General features: G+C 41.0%; 1 protein-coding gene across 1 annotated transcript in view; it reads left to right on the top strand.

Annotated features, from left to right (window-relative positions):
• The first annotated feature begins 495 nt into the window (after window positions 1-495).
• ptprn2 (protein tyrosine phosphatase receptor type N2) overlaps window positions 496-15800 on the top strand; it is a 165360-nt gene continuing 150055 nt past the window's right edge. Inside the window, exon 1 of the mRNA XM_085418892.1 lies at window positions 496-777. Within this exon, the coding sequence (XP_085275018.1) occupies window positions 666-777 (112 nt within the window). The 5' untranslated portion in view covers window positions 496-665. The remainder of the gene's footprint in view (window positions 778-15800) is intronic.

Below are 15800 nucleotides of genomic sequence, written 5' to 3'. Positions count from 1 at the left end.
GACATTAAAAAATGTACTATATAAAAGTTTAAAGCTAAAAAATTTAAGTAAATTAAATAAAATGAAATATATGTATATATATTTTGTTAATATTAGCCCTGTATTTATTTTATTATAAATAATAAATTTATATTGTATTATTTTAATGCACCTGTACTCTAGAAATGTAGTAGCAGCTCATTCATTGATATTCATGTGCAGTATTTCTGTAACTCCCCTGCAGTGCGCGTCATTTGTTTCCCCCAGTCATCTAAATCAGTCCTATCAATCAATCTGAACATGTGGGGGTTTTCACCCCCCACCCCGGTTTCTGTATGTTGGCTGCAAGCCTTTCGGGCAGTGATCATTCACATCTCTCCTTTCCATCCATGCACCCCTCCCGGCTCGGTTGCATGCTGCACGCATCATCCCTCCTCACCATGTGTGTTTGACGTCAGAAACTTAGGAGGGGCTCCTCCGTGAGGCTGGTTGCTGTTTGTGGTGCTGAAACAACGCCTGTATTGTGTTGCCGTTTAGCCACTTCGGCTCCAGTTTCTACCCGTTTTTTCCGTATTGTTATTATTATTATCTGAGCCCTCCGACATGCTCTCTCTGTGAGTCTCCTCCGAGCGGCCGACACTTTGAGTTTGGGGTTAAACAACATGCTGTTTTAGCGGAGGTGAGCGATGGATTGGAGTATAGGCAGGAGCGGTATGGATTCAGTCTGGTGTCCCGTCCTCTTCGCGGCATTGGCTGTCAGCCTTTGCTCCTCACCTGCCCTCGCCGACAGAAAATTTGGTAAGCAGCTGTGCTCCACTTTCTGTTATTGCTTCTTTTTTTTTGTAACATATCATGTGTTTTAGGTTTTTAGTTGTTTTTCTTTTGTATGTACGCTCACAGGCTCTGTCCGTGGTGCTAAATCCTCCCGAGTTGCCCTCTTTTGGCTCGATCTCTAATATAAACAGTTGCTCTCTTTGCAGAAAAGTTCCTAATGCATGCTGAGACTCATAATGTCGGTATTTGCAAACAGTGTATCACCGTCTTGGTGCAAACCTGAACAGGGAAAAGTTACATAACCTCTCAGGCCTCATGGACACAATCTTTCCTGCACACTTTTTGTATGTGTGACCACCTTTTACCTCCTTCATCTCTAGCAATGCATCCCATTTCATATTCCTTTAACAGTTTCCCAGCACATAAAAATTACTCACACGTTCCCTTAAGGAGCATGCAATTTTAAACTCAGTTAAATATTTGATGACATCCTATATGCTCCCCGGGAAAAGAGGGCATATTTCATATCGCTATGTTTCATATTCAGACTTGGCTGAGGTAAATTTTCATTACCCTTGATTTGTTCTTCCAGCCCTGCCTCAGACACTGCTCTGTGATTTGAAAGAAAAGAGTGGCAGATGTCCAAAGAGTGATGTATTGGAGCAGCCGCAGTGATAATTGTGTCCGTTTAATGAGACATATGAGAGATTAAATGATTCATTTTCCTGCTTCAGTAGTGTGTGAGCTCATTTACACTGAAAAAAAAATCAGATGTACTGATCCAGCATCAGGAGGCGGAGCACATATTTTCATAAACTTTATCATGAGCTAGAGGCGAATATAGGTCTCTGGTCGCCTCTTCTGCTCTGATGATTCATACAGACACTGAGCTGCATCATATTCTGTATATTTAGAACAGGAGGAAGCCCTTTGGTAACCTGTTGTCTTATTTTCTCATATAAACACATATATTCTAAGTGATCAGATTAACAAATACAATAATATGGAAAGCCCAGAACTTACCCTTTTGTTCACTGGGTTTTTCTCTCTGCAAGTTGGCTAATTTATTCTTCAAATTCTTGTGAATGAGTCAGTGCTCATATTCCCCGAGTGCATTTCTCTCATTGAATTCTCAGAGTGTTTTTCTGTGTGTGTGAATGAGGTCTCCATTGTCAGAGTGTGGCTGAGAGTTGGGGATGGTTATTGTTTTTAATGAGCCCCACTGCGGATTATGCCATGTCATAGGGAAGATTTGGATCAAAGTGCACTCATGATGTGACTCTATTTATATAGCATATGTAAAGCTCTCTCCATATGTGTGTATATATATATATATATAAATATATGTGTGTCTTGATCTAAAAATAACCACATCGTTGTGTTTGTGTGGGAGAGACGGTGAGAGCACGCTGTGTGTGGGTGTATACATCCTGCATGTCTGAGAGCACATGAAAGCCAGACGGAGAAAATAAGTCTGCAGCTACAAGCTCTGAAAATGCAGTTAATGGCTGTGATATTTAAGTAGTGGTGTGAATTTATGTCCATACGCACAACATTTTCCACATTGGCTCAAAGACTCCACCCCTGAGACACTTCAGCAGTTATCCAAACCTATTATTTGCTGTGTGGGAATAAAGAGATGAGCATTAGTGATCATTAGTGTTTTCATCGATTCTGCATACAGGTCAACTCAACTACTGATTCCTGATAAATGTTCTTTGTAGAATGAAAAGAAGACGCACGCCAAAGACTGTATATAAAAGACTGATATGGCACTATGACATCACTAGGTAGGCACAGCCTGTTTGGTTGTTTTTCAATAAATAGGACAAAAATGTTTAATACATCAAAGAAGAAGACTTAAAACTGGTGACGAGACCATTGACTTATCGGGGGAGTGTTACTGAGGTCATAGATCAAGTAAAGCTGTACAAGTCCCCCACTGCTAGCTATTAGAAAGAATGCAGGTTTAAGCTGCATTATGTGGGGGGGAAAGTATCTGGCTAACATCACCTAATCTTTGAATTCAGGTGTTTTCAGTCCCGTTATCACAGGTGTATAAAATCAAGTACCAAGCCATGAAGTCTGCCTCTACAAACATTGTGAAAGAATGTGTTTTTGTAGAGAGCCCACTGAATTTGAGTATGGTGCTGTGGTAGGAGGCCAACGTTGCATCTCTAGAGATTTGATGTTTCACAATCAGCTGTAAGAGATATTCTTGCAAAGTAGGAGTGTTTAGGAAGCACAACAACTGAGCCACAAAGTGGCAGATCACGTTGTCAAGGTTTGCAGGTTGTAGACCCGAATGCAGACTTCATAAACAAAAAACAAAACAAAGTAGAAAAAAATAAATAAATAAAAGTACCACAGAATTTATGTTATTTCATTTCCCACGCACAAAGATGGATGGACAAGAACGCCTTACGATTCTAGATTCTGAGGAAAACGGGGGCTTTAATTAAATATTGGAGGTAATCGGGGAGACTGGAAACATCGGGGTAACAAGACACAGCTGAAAGTGATTCAATATTGAAGGAAATGAAAGTAATGACTCAAGAGGACCAGTAAAACAGAGTAACTGCATAACAGAGACAAACACTTGACAGCGATGTATGCGATGACACCAGGAAGGCTAATTTGAACTAAAATGCAGGGAATCAAATATAAAGTAATCTAGAAAAAGATTTACAGGGCAATGGATTAGAAAAGTAGCAAGAACTAAAATCTAACCAGATTCTAGAGTTCAAACAGAAAATAGAGACAATAATATAATCTTTAACATCAGCACCAAAACTGTGTGTTGGGAACTTCATTACATGGGTTTCAATGACGGAGCAGCTCCAGCAGGTGAAATGTGCAGGTGCCCCAGTATGTTTGTCCATATAGGTCGCGTCATTATTGGCTGAAAGCACCTTTTTTGTACACTCTGTGGCTTAATCAATGAATCAATGCAACTGGCAGAAAAACATGCCAGCATTGTAATAAGGGCCTGATAAGCTTGGAAGCAGAGGATTTTGATGGTTGGACACCTCTGAACCTACTTAAACTGATTCTGGATTCCCACCACTGGTAATAATATAACAACAGCAAAACAGAAACACAAGATTAGAATAAACTCATTCTTTGCTGCTTCGCTTGATGCACAGGTAATCATCCGTTTTGCAACATACTATGGCCAAGATTTATAACAAAGACAATTTTTCTTTTCATTATGTCCTGAAACGAGTGACTGGGCCCATGAACTTAGCAGAAAAGTGTTTTAGATGTCAAGATTGAAAGCTGTTTTCCAACAGACTAGAAGTGTTTTTACAACCACAGCTATTGCCATCAGCAGGTTTGTGGCTGTTCTGAACTGAGGAGCTACATCCATGTTTTATACTGTCTACAGATAGGAAGAGAAGCAATATCTAGTAAATATTAGTGGTTTTAAATCGCATTTTAACTTGTGGAGGGTTTACAATCATAATTATTAAGCCTTAACGAATTGGTTGCAACATAACTGTGGAGTCAGAAATGCATCTAGCATAAAAATTGAATGACTACAAATGTAAATGAAATGTAAATAAGAAAAATTTAGTTAATCCATCTAACAGCTTTGTTGGTAGATGGACTTTTCCCCAAATACTTTAAAGAAAGTATAAAGCCAACTCTAGGAAGCATTTTAACTGATGTTTTGTGGGTTCGTGTTGTAGTAATTTACTAAATTAATCAGCTTAAAGGCAGAACGCTAAACTAAATTACAGCAATTCTGTTTTCTAACCTGAACTATTTTGGCTGCAAAACTTGAATCCTAAAGAAGATAAAAGTAAACTTCCCCAAAGTTAAATGTTGTTTTCTCCTGGCAGCTACAATGCCTAAAATAGCCTAAAACATGCCACCATTACCCATCACTGTTGAAACTTTAAACCCTTTATTCCTCCTGTATTTGCTGTTCGTCGTCTCTGTGGTGCACTAAAATTTTCGATTGGTTTAGATTCGCTCACACGGCGTGCCATTTTGTTGCCTTGACCCAGCTGCTGACGTCTGAGCGGCTTCTTCTGGGAGGACGCTCTGGTCTTCCAAAGACTGGGAGAGGTCATGGACTGGTTAACGCGTTTCCAACTTGTTCCCACCAAGGTGACTCACTAACCAGCCTTGAGTCTGCCGCCTTGAAAGTGAGATGTAATTCAAAAGCACAGCACTTGTAAATTAACCAAAAGGCAGCGGCATTTAAAAAGCTTAACAGCACTCTTACACTTTAATTTTGCCTCAGTGTACGCGAAGGCCTGCTGTGCTCGTAATTGATGAAAGAGGCAGAAAGATTTTTATCAAAGGATTGGCAACTATTCATCTTTATTTGAAGAGTGCTGAAAGGTTAATGCCTTGTTTACACAAAGTTAGAAAAAACATAATTTAAATAATGAATTTATTGACTCCAGCACAGATTGTAGCCAATAGAAAATTAGCAGAAACACTCTAGTGCCTTGCGATCAGTATTTCCATCAGGATTGTTGTTAAAATTCTGTTCAGCATCTCTGCTTTGTTTGCAGAGGTTTGGCAGTGACAAGAATCCCAATACAACTACTGAAAAAATCCCAGTGTTTGTTAGCTACGCAGGTAGCTTTTCTCCAGCTTGCAGGTGCTGTTTATGAGAAAAAAAAAAGTACTTTCAGCAACATTTGCTATATGTAAATAATAAAAGAAAGAAATATTAATCCTTTAAAGGTTATGAGCAGCTCCGAGGATTTAATAAAGGGAAAGCAGAGCAGTCTAGCTGCTATCGAGGTGTTGTTGAGATTCTAATAATGCACACACAAATCTAGCAGGAACACTGAGATCAGACTGAGCAGAGTTTAACATGGACACGCGGGGCTTGTGACAGCCTCTGAGCAAATCTGTTCCACTCCCCCCTTCAACACACTTTTTACACACAAATTAAGGAGTGTTAGAGGATATATTGATTGATATGTGACCTTTCTCCAATGTGTACATTGGAGATGTGCTTTAAGGCTGCACTGTCTGTCTGTTGTTTTTTTCTTTACAGCTGGCTCTCAGCAGCCACCGCCTAACATACCCAGACAAGTGGGATTTGATTAACTGGCTGCTGAGCTGTATGTATTTTGCCACAGCCCTCTGTCATCCAATAGATATCAGGACTGAGTGGTAATCAAGCATCTCATAGTGATAATAAATCAACAGAGGCGATCGAAATGTGCAGCAGTATTAGGATTGATATTTTACTACAGCACAGATTATGAACATGGTGAAGTCTGCATCCACAAGCAGGACATCTTGCTTCAGTGGAAGTTGTCTTTTTTCATCCTTTATGCTGCGTGGTTTAGGATGTCTTCTTTTTTGTGGCACTAGGGCACAAAATGTGCATTCCCCCAACCTGTTGGCAGCGGTTTCTGGAGGCTGCTCGGTGTCACTGGGTGAACTGGGTGGCAAACAATGCAAATCAGCAAAAACCTCTTGACATTGCTTTGGTTGCAGAATGCTGTGGTTGTCTGTAGTTCTCTCTTAGTTTCTCTGCAAATACTTGCTAACTAAAAACTCAAAAAAGTGTCAAATGAATTTTGAAACAGGTCGGCACAACTTTGACTCGCCATTTCCACTCTCACTTTTCACTGTTTTGCTATAGTTCGGAGAGTAGCTGGACAGGGTTAGTAGACAAGTCACTTCCATTCAAACTATGACGTCAGCAACGTGCTAGCGACCAAAGCAAACACAAGGATGTTTTTGCCACCAGTTGGGGAAAACACATCATTCCATAGCAACAGGTGGTTGCCAGGGGGTGATCACTGACAAGTCTGTAGGTCTGCGTGACTGGGACTTCAGCAGTGACTGCCATGAAGTTAATGCCACATTAACTTGTCCACCAGTGCAATATGCAAAACCTCTATAGAAGCAGGTGCAATGTATTTGAAGCCGTTACCATAAACCAGGGGTGGGGAACTCCAGGCCTCAAGTGCCGGTGTCCTGCAGGTTTTAGATATCACCCTGGGTCAGCAGATCTGAATCAAACGATTAGTTCATAACCAGGCCTCTGAAGAACTTCAAGACATGTTGAGGAGGTAATTTAGCCATTTAAATCAGCTGTGTTGGATCAAGGACACATATAAAACCTGCAGGACACCGGCCCTCGACGCCTGGAGTTCCCCCACCCCTGCCATAGACTGTATATGAAAGATCAACCCAGTCATCACACAGTAGAAACGCTTTGGACGTTTTTAAGCCTCAATTTTAATAATTTGGCTGCTTTCATTTAATTTTTGGGGACAATTTTATTTAGAATTTACAGAAATTTCACTTAAAAACTAGAGCGTCCTGTGCCGTACCATATTGTCCCCAGACATACTGGTATAAATACATTTTTACATGGTCAAAAAAAGTGTAATATTATGATATCAGTGGTTTATCAAGACCACAAGTTTGTTTCATAGCCCACACAATGACACAAGCCCGAGAACATCTGAGAGCGAGAGCGGGTGCCAGTCTTGAGCGGTACTGCTTCATCAACCTCCAACAAAGTAGGCTACACTTTGTACACTATTAAAAAAAAAACCTGTTCCTGATAAAGGTGGAAACAACAAACTCGTTTCACCACTTGAAAAAAACAAAAAACACCAGGAGTACCACTAAGCTATGAAGACACACGAGGAGGTGCTAGCAGACGGTGATGTGCGACCCAAAAGTAAACAAATGACTCAGCAGAGTGTCACCGGAGCGCTCACTCACTGCACTCAATATGACAGAAAGACCAAACGATGGATGGGAATTACTGATGCAGTTAAATGATGGAAAAGCAGCATTATGTGACAATATAAGAGTTGCAAAGTTCAGTGACTTTAATTACTCTACACTAAAGTGTTAAGCTGTTGTTTTATACTTACAAATTTCCAGAGAAAACACTACCTGGGCTACATTTCTGCTTTTGACGTATCCTTTATCACTATAAATAATGGTGTGTCACTACTATTGCACTATAATACTGCTGCTGCTTGTGGCAATAGATGCGAGTTCAGATGAGGTAGTCTGTCATCACTGACAGCAGCTCATTGGAAATGAAGGATGGAAAACGCCCTTTATTTTATTTGCACTAATAAATGCTGCTGCCTGCAAACTGCATTCACCATAATTATCATCATTGCAAATTTCCTTGAAATTTTGTGATATAATTTTGGGGCTACAGCCTCCACCCCTAGCTGTCAGTACAATTAACTACACAGAAAGTCATATTATTTATTGGATAATTCCTTGAAAAACACCAGTACAACTTCCGACACCCACCCCAGAGGTCCTTGTCAGTAGTTCGAATTAGCTCGCACACAGCAGCCACCCGTCAGATAAAGTGGGAATGCCCCTGAAATTGACGTGCGCATTTTTGAAAATGAATGTGGATAAAGTTCATTCATTCATCTTGACCCTAAAATTGTTCTGTTACAACCTTTTACTCCTTTTGGATATGCCAAGTAGGCAATACTTCCATAAATACATGGACGAAGAAAATGTAAATTTGATGCAGAAATATCTGCTGCTGACAAAAAAGTATGAAGAAGAGGAGTTGGGAGGTTCTCTTTGGTGCTTTGAATTAAACCACAACAAGTTCATAGTGCCAGTGTGGGCAGTTATGTTTACAGGTGTTAAGCTACTAGATAACACATTAAGGGAGCAAACAAGTGATCAAAGACCTTCTTCTGCACAAACATATCTGCAACAGATTTTCACTGTAAGATATTTTACTCTGGGCCAAAGCAGAAGAAGGTATAGTCAAACACCTCATGCATGTATGTATATGAGTTTTCTAGTAATGAAAACTCCTCTGCCACCAAAATTGCTAATTAAGTTAAAACTCATATAAGGACGAGAACTAATATGACTGCCAGACTAATAAAAACCCGGCTTTGATGGCTCTCCTACTCTCAGTAAAGGTCACAGTGCATTTTTCGTTTCTCTCAGGATGTCCGAGTCATCTTGACTGGTCTGGTGGAGGGTCAGGCCGAAGCGCCGGCCTTCAGCTCAGCCTTTATTGACACTTCGTATGAGGAGCCCTTCTACAATTCACTAAGGGCTTTGACTCATCTAATAAATGGCAAACCATTTATTGGATGAGTTTTCATTGTGCAGTACATCCCCCTCTTCGTGCACATGGCAGCACATGATGGTTAAATAAGCATTTGGTGTGCTATTTGCAAAGCCTGTTTTTCCAAATTAATAAACTCAACAGCTGCAGCATTCAGTACGAGTGTAACTGATCTGACATTAACAGTTCTGCCATCATCTGTTGCTGAATATAATATATATCTATTGATTCTCGCTAATAAAGCGCATACGGTGTTGTAAAGGACCTCTTCTCAGCCACACAGCTGCTGGAAGTCTTGTTTTCAGGATGACATGAATCGCAGACGGATAAGCTATTCGAGCGACGCTGTTTTTCAGATAGTCTGGGAAACTGGTATTTTTGAGTTTTTAGTTGATTTCACAATTGTACCCTTGAAAGTGCAAGGAAAAAAACGTAAAACAAAGCAGGCTGTGTATCCATGGCTTGGGTTGCTTCCACGGCTGGTGTGATAACAGGCGGAGGGTGGATTTTCTTTGTGATTCAACAGATGCTCAGAGGAGTGTGTTGGGAGCACGGCGGCTGGCTGTTCCTGTGTCTTTCCAGACAAATGTCGGCAGCTTATGAGAGGAATGAAGTCAGAATTGTGTCAAGATAGACGTGTCGAGACGATACATCTCGTTAGGCTCTCTTCAGTTCAAGGTGAACCTTGAAGATATTCTGGGTCAAGGAGGAGGAGTGCCGCCAGAGAAGCGAGGAAGGCGACATGTTCCAGGGGAAGTCTGCTTTTCTTTTAGACGCTAAAATTAGTTTATAGTTCAGTAGAGGCTCTTTCTTCCTCTGAGACTTGTCAGGTGTAAGAACATGACGCATTTGGACCTTTACGTTGATTAAAAACACAAACAAAGAAGGTGTTTTCCCGCTTGCGTGCCAACAACAGTGCAAAGAACGTGCTCCTTTTTGCACTCTCTCTCCTCTGCACACACCTGACACGGCGAGTGTTAAAAACGTCATCGGTTTTTACAAGGAGGAGTGGACGGCGTTTCTCAAGGTTCAAATTAACTGGTGTTGGTAAAGGGGTCAGAGTGAAGGTCACCTCTGTGTGGCGGAGCTAAGATTTATAATGAGGACAATAACACAGTAATGAGGATTCTGAAAGCTGTGAGCTGAGCACAGGAATTAATCTATACTATCTCAGCTGTGATTAAAGCAGTAACGTTCCGGTTTCGCCTTTGGGGGATGCTGATTAATACTCTGGGCCATTTCTCAGTGCAGCAGGAAAGGAAAATGACTGTTTGAAGGGAAAAAAGCAACAGAAAGATGGGTGTTTTCCTATATTTGTGACCAACTGTCTCATTTGAAGTACATTAGTAACATATATGAAGAGAAGAAAAAAGGTGACGGTGAGACAGCGGAGGCTCGAAGCGAGGAGGAGGTGTAAACCGTGTCTGCCGTCTATCGTGATGGGTAATGTGCGATCGTTGGCAATTAAAATCGACGAGCTCTCAGCACTGGTACGGAGTCAGAGGGAATACCGAGAGTGTAGCCTGATGTGTTTCACCGAATCATGGCTGCACCAGGACATTCCCGATGAGAATGCTTCCGTGGAAGGCTTCCACACTGTTCGGGCGGACAGGGACAGCATCGCTAGCGGTAAGCGGAAAGGAGGTGGGCTTGCTGTTTTAGTTAACAACCGGTGGTGTAACCCTGCCAACATAACAATCAAAGAAAGGATTTGTTGCCCGGACACTGAACTGTGTGCTGTTGGACTCAGGCCGTATTATTTACCCAGGGAATTCTCTCACGTCATCTTGGTGGCTGTTTATGTACCCCCCTCTGCTAACCCCACAGCTGCATGTGACACTATCCACTCTGCCATAGCTCGGCTACAGACTCAGCACCCGAGTGCCTTTATTGTGATCTCGGGTGACTTCAACCATGTATCACTGGACAATACACTACCAACATTCAAACAATATGTGGACTGTCCCACCAGGGGAGAGAAAACTTTAGATTTACTGTATGCTAACGTCAAGGATGCATACAGCTCCTCCTCCCTCCCCCCACTTGGTAGGTCAGATCATAACCTGATTCACCTCACCCCCCGCTATGTGCCAATTGTGAGGAGGGAACCTGTGACCACCAGGACTGTCAGGAGGTGGTCAGAGGAGGCCTTAGCAGAACTACAGGGCTGTTTCGAGGTGACCGACTGGGAAACACTCTGTGAGCCTCACGCCGAGGACATCAATGGGCTTACTGAGTGTATCACAGACTACATAACTTTCTGCACCGACTCCATTGTTCCAGCTCAGACTGTTCATTGTTACCCAAATAACAAGCCGTGGGTGACTAAGGACATCAAAGCCCTCCTCAACAACAAGAAGAGGGCTTTCAGAGGGGGCAACAAAGAGGAGGTGAGGAAGATCCAGGTGTTACTAAAGGACAAGATCAGAGAGGCTAAGGACAATTACAGGAGGAAGCTGGAGTGGAAACTCCAGCAGAACAGCATGAGAGAGGTGTGGAGGGGCATGAAGACCATCACTGGATTCAGGCCAACCAACAGCAGGGGAACTGAGGGAGGTGAGAATAGAGCCAATGAGTTGAATCTGTTTTTCAATAGATTCGACACCACAGTGTCTGCTCCTACCACCACAACCTCACCTGTAGTCAGCCTGGAATCCAGAGCCACACCACTGTGCCAGCCTCTCTCTTCACATGTTGCCTCCTGTGAGATTCCTGACACCCCTCCCCCACCCATCACCTTCACTCAATACCAGGTTGAGATGCAAATGAGGAGACTTCACTCAGGCAAGTCTGCTGGACCAGACGGAGTGAGTCCCCTTGTCCTCAAGACCTGTGCCCCCCAGCTGTGTGGAGTCTTTCATAAACTGTTTATGCTGAGTCTGAGTCTGCAGAGGGTCCCGGTGATGTGGAAGACATCATGCCTCGTCCCTGTACCAAAGACGCCACGTCCCAGTGGCCCCCAGGATTACAGGCCCGTGGCATTGACCTCCCACATCATGAAGACCCTGGAAAGGCTCATCCTGGACCAGCTGCGACCCATAGTAAGACCACACCTGGATCCCCTTCAGTTCGCTTATCAGCCTCGTCTCGGAACTGAGGACGCCATCATCTACCTGCTCAATCGTGTCTACACCCATCTGGACCAGCCGGCGAGCACTGTGAGGGTCATGTTTTTTGACTTTTCCAGTGCTTTCAACACCATCAGGCCGACCAGGCCCAGGATCCTCCAGCAGCCACCAGGCCCAGGATCCTGCAGCAGCCACCAGGCCCAGGCTCTTCCAGCAGCCACCAGGCCCAGGCTCTTCCAGCAGCCACTAGGCCCAGGATCCTCCTGCTCCACCAGGCCCAGGATCCTCCAGCAGCCACCAGGCCCAGGCTCTTCCAGCAGCCACTAGGCCCAGGATCCTCCAGCAGCCACCAGGCCCAGGATCCTCCAGCAGCCACCAGGCCCAGGCTCTTCCAGCAGCCACTAGGCCCAGGATCCTCCTGCTCCACCAGGCCCAGGAGCGTTAAGATGCCGCCTAAGAGGAGCAACGTTAATGAGGAGGAACTGGAGGACATAAAGAAATCCCTAAACTTTATGTCTGAAGAAATAACAACAATTTCAAAACAACAAAAACTGATACTCAATTTAATGGATGATATTAAAGAACTAAGAAGGCAGAGCGAGGAAAAGGACAAGAAGATTGCTATGCTGGAAGGACGGGTGTCAGATCTGGAACAATATTCAAGAGTAAATGATGTGATAGTGACAGGACTGGAAACCAAGCATCAGACATACGCACGGGTAGCAGCAGCAGAGAGAGGGGAGCCACCCGAGCAAGAGCTACGCTCTTTGGAAGAGCAGGTAATGGCCTTCTTTAAAAGCAAAGGTATAGAAATGGACAGTAAAAATATTGAGGGATGCCATCCTCTTCCGAGAAAAAAATCAAATACCTGCCATTATCATTCGTTTTGTTAATAGAAAACAGAAAAAAGAACTTCTCAAGCAAGGAAGAAAGCTAAAAGGTACAAATGTTTATTTAAATGAACACCTAATCAAGAAAAATGCAGACATTGCAAGACAAGCAAGAATATTAAGAAAACAGAAGAAAATACAGTCAACTTGGACGTCAGACTGTAAAATATTCATTAAGTTAAATGGAACACCAGAGCAGGCTAAGGTTCTAGTCATCAAAGAGATGACGGAACTAGAAAAATATAACCGATAAATGCAAAGCAGTGCTAAATATGATGTGACCGTCCAAGTGCACAACCAACGCAGATGTCTGACAATTTTCAACTAACAACTCATATAGATATTGAAAATAAGACATTGATGTATGACAGCAACATAGATCCTGATTGTAATTTCTTTAACAATAAAACAAATGAATGCAATTATTATACAAATGAGCAACTTAAAAAGGAATTCAAGGTAGAACAGGGTATAACAATGGTTCACTTTAATAGTCGAAGCTTATATGCAAACTTTCAATCCATCAAAGACTACATAACACAGTTTGAACAGCCATTCAATGTGATAGCCATATCGGAGACCTGGATAACTCCTGGAAAAGAAGAAGACTTTAAAATAAATGGATATGAATTCCTTCATGTAGACAGGATCAACAAGAAAGGAGGTGGGGTGGCACTTTACATTGATAAAAACCTAAAGTACAAAAGAATGGGAAGAATGACAACTGTTATTGATGGAGTGATGGAATGTTTATCAGTGGAAATAATTATAGAAAAAAGGAAAAACCTAATTGTCAGTTGTATATATAGAACACCAGGATCTAAGATTGAGATATTTAAGGATAATATGGAGGACTTATTTACAAATATAAATCAGAAAAGAATGTTTATTTGTGGGGACTTTAATATTGACTTATTGAATCCAAATCATAATAAGAGTACAGAAGAATTTATTGATTCCATGTACAGCATAGGTTTATTTCCACTGATAACAAGACCGACCAGAATAACATCTCATTGTGCAACTCTATTAGATAATATATTTACAAATATAATAGAAGGAAAGATAAAAAGTGGGCTGTTAATCAATGATATAAGTGACCATTTACCAGTCTTTGCATCGTATAATTGCCATTATAAAGTGAACAACGATGGACATAAGATTATTTACAAAAGAATAAGAACAGAGAAGACCTTAAATTGTCTTAGAAATGAACTTTTAAAGCAAGATTGGAATATTGTATATGAACAAACAGAAGTTAATAAAGCTTACGAAGGATTTTTAAGAACATTTAACACATTACTTGATAAAAACTGCCCAGTAATTGAAATCAATAGGAAACACAACTATGCAGGAAGACCATGGATGACAAAAGGACTACAAAATGCCAGCAAAAAAAAGAATACCTTATATCGAGAATTCATAAAAAAGAGAACAATAGAAACTGAAATGAAGTATAAAACTTACAAAAATAAATTAACTAATATAATGAGATCCTGTAAAAGAGAGTATTACATTAAAAGGTTAGAACACAATAAAGATAACACAAGAGATATATGGAATGTATTAAACAGAATAATCAAAAATGAATCAAGGAATAATGATTACCCTGGGTACTTTATAGAAGGGACAAGAAGTATTAATAACATGGAGGAGATAGTAAATGGCTTTAATGAATTCTTCGTAAACATAGGGCCAAAACTGGCAGAAGAAATAAAGGTTGATGGAATAGAAAGGGACACTGGTGAAAATATTGAAAGGAATAGTAGCTCAATGTTTTTAAGAGCAGTGGAAGAGAAAGAGATTTATGACATGGTTAGAGGACTTAAGAACAAAACCAGTACAGACTGGAATGATATTGATATGGTAACGGTAAAGACAGTTATTGATGGTATCGTAAAACCATTAAAATATATATTCAACTTGTCGTTTCAAAAAGGAGTTTTTCCACAAAAAATGAAAGTTGCTAAAGTTATTCCCATTTACAAAACCGGTGAAAGACATAATTTTACAAACTATAGACCAGTGTCAATACTCTCCCAGTTCTCTAAGATACTGGAAAAACTCTTCATAAAAAGATTTGACAGTTTTGTGGAAAAATATGAATTAATGACAGATAGTCAGTATGGGTTCAGAAACAACAGATCAACAGCTTTGGCACTGATAGATTTAATGGAAAAGATAACGGAATGTATGGATAATAAGAGGTATGCGCTCGGAGTTTTCTTAGATCTAAAGAAGGCGTTTGATACTGTTAATCATGAAATTCTATTAAAAAAACTGGAAAAGTACGGGTTTAGGGGAGTGGTTTTGGAATGGTTAAAAAGCTATGTAGGGAATAGGCAACAATATGTACAAATAAATGAATATAAATCTAATTTGATGGATATAGCTTGTGGAGTACCTCAAGGTTCAGTACTGGGTCCAAAAATGTTTATTATGTACTTAAATGATATCTGCAGAGTATCGGAGATTTTAAAGTTTGTAATATTTGCAGATGACACAAATATACTGTGTGCAGGTGGGGAATTGCCACAGGTTTTGGAAATGATCACACAGGAATTAACGATATTAAAGAAGTGGTTTGATATAAATAAATTATCATTGAATCTCGATAAAACCAAATTTATGTTGTTTGGAAACCAAAAGAAAAACATCGAAGTAGAAATATGTGTTGACAATGTATATTTAGAAAGAGTAAATGAAATAAAATTTCTTGGGGTGATCACTGACCACAAGCTCTGTTGGAAGCCACACATTACTTATGTTCGGGGGAAATTGGCACGGGGCATTGCCGTCCTGGGAAAAGCAAAGCATATGTTGGATCAGAAAGCACTGCACATTTTATACTGTGCTTTACTACTGCCATATATGAGCTACTGTGTAGAGGTCTGGGGAAACACATACAAAAGTAACACACAAACAATAACTATAATACAGAAAAGGGCCATTAGATTAATAAATAATGTAGGGTACAGGGACCATACAAATGCACTCTTTGTCAAAATGCAAGCTATTAAATTCCAA

The sequence above is a fragment of the Rhamphochromis longiceps genome, linkage group LG9, assembly GCF_057381845.1.
Source record: "Rhamphochromis longiceps isolate RC_006_pf linkage group LG9, R_longiceps_female_GT1.1, whole genome shotgun sequence".
In the NCBI taxonomy this organism is placed as follows: domain Eukaryota; kingdom Metazoa; phylum Chordata; class Actinopteri; order Cichliformes; family Cichlidae; genus Rhamphochromis; species Rhamphochromis longiceps.
This window is presented reverse-complemented; position numbering and strand designations above follow the sequence as displayed.